General features: G+C 44.4%; 1 protein-coding gene across 1 annotated transcript; it reads right to left on the reverse strand.

The window, feature by feature from the left end:
- Nucleotides 1-185: 185 nt before the first annotated feature.
- On the reverse strand, nucleotides 186-3,302 carry HOXD10 (homeobox D10). The gene is made up of 2 exons (XM_069020589.1): nucleotides 2,481-3,302; nucleotides 186-1,080 (listed from the first exon to the last, which is right to left on the reverse strand). Exons 1-2 carry the CDS (start codon nucleotides 3,220-3,222, stop codon nucleotides 803-805), a joined length of 1,020 nt encoding a protein of 339 aa, XP_068876690.1. The 5' UTR covers nucleotides 3,223-3,302; the 3' UTR covers nucleotides 186-802.
- Between the last annotated feature and the right edge of the window lie 3,283 nt (nucleotides 3,303-6,585).

Here is a 6,585-nt window from a genome sequence, read left to right on the forward strand (position 1 = left end):
AAAAATAAAAGGGAAGGGGAAGGGGAAAAAAATGGAGGAAAAGAAAGAATGCCAGGCAGACACACACAAAGACCAGAATATGATAAAAAAGGCACACCAGTCCAAAAAGTTTCTGATAGAGAAAGATCAGGAGACCAACCTGCATCCGTGCTTTAAACAGTTGTAGAAAACCAAAGGAACCGCAGTAGTTTACAGAGTTTATTGCATTATACATGCAAACAGAACATGCACAAGAAGGACAATTTGCTGCTGAACGACTACTATTCCACATATGCACCACAAGGAAATGTCTACAATGGAGAAGAAGGAGATATTCCATTTTACGAAGGACAATCTCTAAGTTCATTTGCGAGGATAGTTACATTATAATGTGCTTCTCTTTCCCCCCGCCCCCACAGTTTCCCCCCGCTCTTTTTCTGAAAGTATTGAATGTACTCAAAATGTTATGGCCCGTGTAACAGCCCCACATAAATACCATTTTGTTAGTAAAAACATGAAAAAGTCACATTGCTTGGATGTTCGACAGTTCCAATAAGTTAAGACCAAATGATAATATTCAATAATAGTTACCCTGCATTACGATGAGAACAAAAATAAATTACACGTGCTAGGTTTTATATATACTCATCATAGTAATACATATTCACTTGCAGCGCTAAAAGAAGGACGAAGAGTCACATTCTATCAGAAAACAAAACAAAACAAAACTGGAAAATGCCGGGTTTTGCCAGAGTCTCTCCTGCCTTTATCAAGTGGCGGTGCTGTGCCCATTCCTCACTGGTGCCCCCCCCGGGGTTAGGGTTTAAGAGAAGGTCAGATTAGCGGTCAGTTCCCGGATTCGGTTCTCCCTGCTCATCTTCTTGAGCTTCATTCTGCGGTTTTGAAACCAAATCTTGACCTGCCTGTCAGTGAGGTTTACGCTCTTACTGATCTCTAGACGGCGCTCTCGAGTGAGATACATATTGAATAAGAACTCTTTCTCTAATTCCAGTGTTTGGTGTTTAGTATAAGGACACCTCTTCTTTCTGCCACTCTTTGCAGTTAGCCAATTGCTTGTTGGAGTATCAGACTTGATTTCCTCTATCAAAATCAAAGAAGAAGAAAACAAAAAATCAAAAATACCTCAGACTGTTAGAGTGTACCCTTGGCCATGACCCCTCCTCTGCAGTGTCTGGCAGATATGGTGGATGTGGGCATTAAACACCGCTCGGGTGAGGTGTGGGCTCAGTGAGGGGACCTGCTGCCAGGCTGGGCTCGCCTGTCCCCAGCACGGCACCCTGCCCTGCGGCCACCCCGCTCTCCTGCTCCTGCCAGTAAGGGTCTTTCAAGTTTTCGGCCGGCGTTTAACATTTCAACAATATTTAACCTGCCATCCGCCCTATGGACGCATCTTAACGGGTCTAGCCTCGCCATGGCCGACTCGGGCTCCCACGACAATTGCCACGAAAATATTCCAATTACAAAACAGTCTCACACTGTATTTTGAAACAGCATCCCCACACACATCAGCTGAATCACACAAGAACACCTATAAACAGATATAGACATTTCCCAGACAAAATGATATACAAGAAATTACGACCCCCTGTCTTGGAATTTTTTTCATTTTCCGTTTATGTTTTCTTTTCCCCACCAGAAAGAAATCTACCCCACATCAAGCTAGACCTGGGTTACTAAATATAATTCAGATAAAGAAATTCTCAATGCACACAGAGGGTAAAAATCGACCTAGAGGTTGCAAAGTACATTTTGATAAGAGAAAATTTCTCGTTTTGGGATTCTTCGATACACGCCATTTGAAAGAAAGGCGTTAGTGCACTTTAGAAGGGAAAATAAAATCAGTGTGCTACCACTTTTAGCTTTCAAAAGCATTTCAAAATACTGGTGCACTTTAGGAGACCAACCCAAGGTTATCTAAAGCATCACATTGAAATATTCAACCCTTGGACCAGGCAGATAGCGGGCTGCTGTTTTCATTGTGCATTTCTTTCCAACTTTACCCAGCCTGGTAGCACCTATTCCTCAACTATTTTAAGAGGATCGTAATTAACTCTAAATGCAATCAAACCGCAGTAAGGCTCAGTGGAAAATAAATAAATAAAATTAAAAAAAAAAAAAAGGCGAAATACTACGAGAGAAAAGTTGAGCTGCTCGTATTTTACAACCTCCGGACCTGCTTTTTTTAGAGGTATGGGGCTGCTTTTGGCTGCTGCAGCGCATTACAGAGCACACGGCTATATTCCCCGCATCACAGAGGCTGTCTGCGTGCACGGGAGAGGCAGATCTCTACGGAAAATCTTTGGACCGTTTTGTGTAGCATTTTTGCCTGCCAAAATCTTCAGAGAGACAGCACCTGCAGCCCGATACTCCTTAGCATTAAATGTGATGGCTGTGATGCTCGTTAGTATATTCGAGCGTGCTTTATGGTGCTGGCGTGTTGGAGTTACACCACGGCACGGCTTAAACTCGGTAATACAGACCTTTACTCTCCTTCTCCTGGACTTCTGGGCTGGACACGGAGCCTTCGGGCAGACAGCTCCGCTCCTCTTGCAACGTGGACTTGGGCTCGGGACTTTCCACTTGAGAGACTTTAGCGGTGCTGTCTTGGTTGTTCGGGTTTTCATTCATTTTCTTTTCCAGCTGAAGTTGAGCAGATATCTGCGGTTTGGAGCTGCCGCGAGGGTTTAACTGTAACATTACAGTTGAACTCGTTTCAGGGCTATTATTGTACTCTTGGGTTTTCCCAGTGGCGTAGGTCTGGCTCAGTCTAAAATATCCTGGGACAGGAACCTCGGGGTTCTCAATGGGGCATGATTCAGACACCAGCCTCTGGTAGGAAGGGACGTCTGCAGAAATGAGTTTGGATCTCTTATCGGAATACATGCAGCAATTGCTTTCTTCTTTAATATTTGTAGTGAAGGAACAAGTGGGGACCTGCTGTGTAACAGGTTGCTCTATTCGACAAGATCTGTTCGGGTCTGTCCAAGTGTCTACTTGAGGTATATAAGGATGTACATTCATACCCATATTTTGGTGATTAACTTCTCTCTTAGCCAGAGACGGAAGGAGTCCACAGGTTTGCATCCCATACGTCCCAATGTCTGTGCTAGGTGGCATATACATGCTGGCGCTGTTGGAGTAGAAACTGTCACTCCTGCACGCACTGATGAGAGAATCTACTAAAAAAGTATTAGCGGCAGGAGAGCTGTTGGGAAAGGACATTTTGGGGCGGAATTTGAGGAAGAGAGATTGTGTCCTTTGTAGGCTGACATCTCTAGGAAAACATTCCCGTGTAATTGCGGATGCCTCCGCGCGACCACATGACAGGCGGGCCAATGGCAGCGCCCGCCGCCCCGCGCGCCGCCGCCCCGCCGCTGACGCGCCCCGCCGCGCCGCCCCGCCGCGCCCCGCCGCGGTCAACAGCGCCCCCTGCGCCGCCGCGCCGGCACCGCACCGCGCCCGCCGCCCGCGCTGCGGCACCGGCCCGGCCCGCGCCCCCCCGCGCCGCGCAACCTCCGCGCCCGCGGAACCTCCGGGGCGGCGCGGCGGGCGCAAAACCGCGCCTGCCCGCCATGGCTCCTGTAAAAGCCCCGCCGCTGACAAGTGCGGGGACAAAAGGTTGCGGGATTTATTAATGCGTATTAAGGAGAATCAGGGGCGATCAATAAAACCCTCATCTACATTCTCGGGCTACTCGGTAATTTTCTTGCTTCTGAAGCTTTTTCAAGAGTTATACCCTCTGTTGCCGCGCACGGGAAGATATTTTATTAACAAATCAATCGAGACTTTGTAAAGGATAAGATTAATAGTTAAGATTTAGCATAATGGCGTTCGCGTTATGAATTATTGAAAATTATACTATTGATTTTTTTCCTAGCTGCTAACCGAGAAGGTCAATTTTTGTTTTAACACAAATCGTCAAATATTAAAAGGTGGACTTTTGTCATAACTCGAATTTTATAGGGAAGCTACATTCCTAAAATTATTTTACAATGCTCTCTCCCGACCGCCTGGGAGGGAGGGAAAAAAAAAAAAAAAAAGTGGGTTTTTCACTTGCCCTGCAAACCGAAAGCATCAAAAAGGTAATTTCTCCTTCTGTAGTATTGCTCATTAAAAAACATGCAGAAACTCATATCCTCACTGCAAGTCTTTTAACTCCTTTAAGCAACTTTTTCTTCTTTTTTTTATAAGAATGATAAATGCATCTGTATTATAAAGCAAACAAACAGCAAAGAAAGAAACCAACAGAAGACAACAGTAACTGTTTACATGGCAGATCAGAGTTTTCCGTCCCAACATTTGAAACGTGTTTTATTGTTTTTCCTCCCACTTCTTACCCGTATTTGCACCCGCAGCTACTACGTTTTAAATAGTGGCGGTAGAAACTGTTTATTACTCTTTATCGTTTTACTTTCCATTCTCTCTCTCTCTCTTTTTTTTTTTTTTTTTTTTTTCACAACTGGAGTATTTCTTATCTGGGACTAGTGTTGTCAAGGACCCTCATCCACACAAAGTGAACTTGTTGATAATTTTTGTTTCGGATTCATTCGCCTGTTTATTTTGGGCCTTTCTACCATGAAAACACCCTTTCAGATCCCCAAGAGCAGGCAGAAGGTGAAAGGATAAAAAAAAATTTAAATGCATCTTTCGCACACTTACAAACATGCGTTTTCCACCACCGCGGATTTGAATTTTCCTCTGTTTCCTGGCATTTGGATGTTTTTGTACTTTACCGTACGCTTTACACTGCTGGAAACAATAACCCTATTTAAAATTTCGCGGTGGCAATGAGACAGACCTTTTAAAACCTTATCGCAGCTGTTCAAATACAACATCATTGTCAGGTTAAGAGCCAGTGTCTTTTATAGCTGCAGTCTCCAGCTCCTGGGTTGCCGGAGAGTTTAAATATTACCTTCGTAATATTCGCTGCTCGCAGGCTCTTTCGGCAGCATCCCCTGCGCCTGGCGCAGCCCCTGCCCTCCCCGGGCACGCTTGGCCGGCGCCGCGGGCTGAGCCGAGCAGCGGGCGCTGCGGCGCGGTGGCCACGTAAGATCATGATCAGAGCCATGGCTAAGACTCGCCTGCGCCGGGGAAGAAGCCGCGGCGGAGCCCACGACGCTCCCTCCGAGCGCCGCGTCCCCCCCCTCGCCTTCTAGCAATTTCCTCCTCTTCAACAACAGCCTGGACAACCCACAGAGTTTAAAGAAACAAAATACTATTTTTCTTGACGCAGTTTAAGACTTGACTATTAAATCTAATCAGGAATTTTATGCCCATCAAATGGTTCTTTCATAATCTTTATTTACACTGTAAGAAAAGGGGTCCTAGAAATATCCCAGCTGAAAGTATCAGCCCAGAGGTTTGCGGCGGGTTTCGCCCAACAGTAAAGTTAAAACAATAAGCAAATGCTGAGCTGCTTTCCACGCCGGCCTCGCTGCTGCTGCTGCTGCTGTTGCTGCTGCTGCTGCTGCTGGAGGAGCTGAATTCTGGGCTCCTGATTAGACATGAGGGCTCTTTGATTTTTTGTAATTGAAAATATTAATTTCATGCATGTCACTACAGGGAAACTCAGATGACTGTTGTGATTATAATAATTTAAATATTGCGTTCAGGACTGGCAAACGGCTCCGTAAGACCCTTCGCTCACGGTAAATCATGAGGGGTTTTAAAACGGGCAGCAATTTTTTATCGAAAATGAACAGTAGAAAGTTTAAGTTTGATGTAAATAGAAGTTGAATAAACATGCGAGAGCCACTGGGGAACTGGGGGCTTAGGCTCTGGGCATTTAATGTCACTATTGTTTTAAATCATATTAAAATGGAATAAAGTAATTAACATTAATAAATAAATCAATATTGTGCAATAAATGAGATATACAATCTACATTAATATAAAGGTTTTGCTCTCAGAGCCCCATATTTTTCCGAACGAGGGTGAAAAAATGCCCCAACCAATGGGTCCATGCAGATGTAAATTACTGTTTGTAATAAAGCATAGGTGGACATTACAGTTTTCTCCTCTAGCAAATGTCAGGGCTAAAAACTGGAGGTTACCAGACGTGGCAGCAGGGCTTAATTTTCACTGCCATATCTCCCTGAACCTTATTACTGGTGATATGATTATGTTTTTGTCTCGGTTGTGCCGAGCATTCTCATAGTTGCAATTTGCTGTGTTTGTGTCTCATTATGTGAGGGGGATGGGAGAGGGGTACGAAAGGAGCTAGATATTTTGCAGATGCCTTCAGTAACAAAGGTATTGCAAGAAATGTCTTATTTTAAAAATAGTCTGGAACCCAGGAAGCTTTTAGTAAATTTCCTTTGATTTACTCGATTTCAGCATTTTATTTAGGGTATCTTTAAACGCGCAGACTGTATATTTTATGCCATGCTGTTATATTGCAGGGACATTGAAGAATAGTTTTATTTAAGAAAAAAAATTGGCTGCAATATTGTGTCCTTTCTTCCTTTAATAAAGCAACTGTCACATTGCCTGGATTTCTATGTGCCATATTTTCATAGAAAGAGTCGGCGTCTGGGCTGAAGGCTCAGATCCTCTAGATTTTTTTTGACCGAGGTTAGGGGACGG

The sequence above is a fragment of the Aphelocoma coerulescens genome, chromosome 7 (genome assembly GCF_041296385.1).
Source record: "Aphelocoma coerulescens isolate FSJ_1873_10779 chromosome 7, UR_Acoe_1.0, whole genome shotgun sequence".
Taxonomy (NCBI): domain Eukaryota; kingdom Metazoa; phylum Chordata; class Aves; order Passeriformes; family Corvidae; genus Aphelocoma; species Aphelocoma coerulescens.

Bases quoted from the DNA above. Each gene is read 5' to 3' on its own strand.
- HOXD10 (XM_069020589.1), bottom strand. From the start codon at position 3,222: ATGTCCTTTCCCAACAGCTCTCCTGCCGCTAATACTTTTTTAGTAGAT. The intron at 1,081-2,480 runs GTCTGTATTACC...TGATTTTGATAG, and splicing joins CCAGGAGAAGGAGAGTAAAG to AGGAAATCAAGTCTGATACT.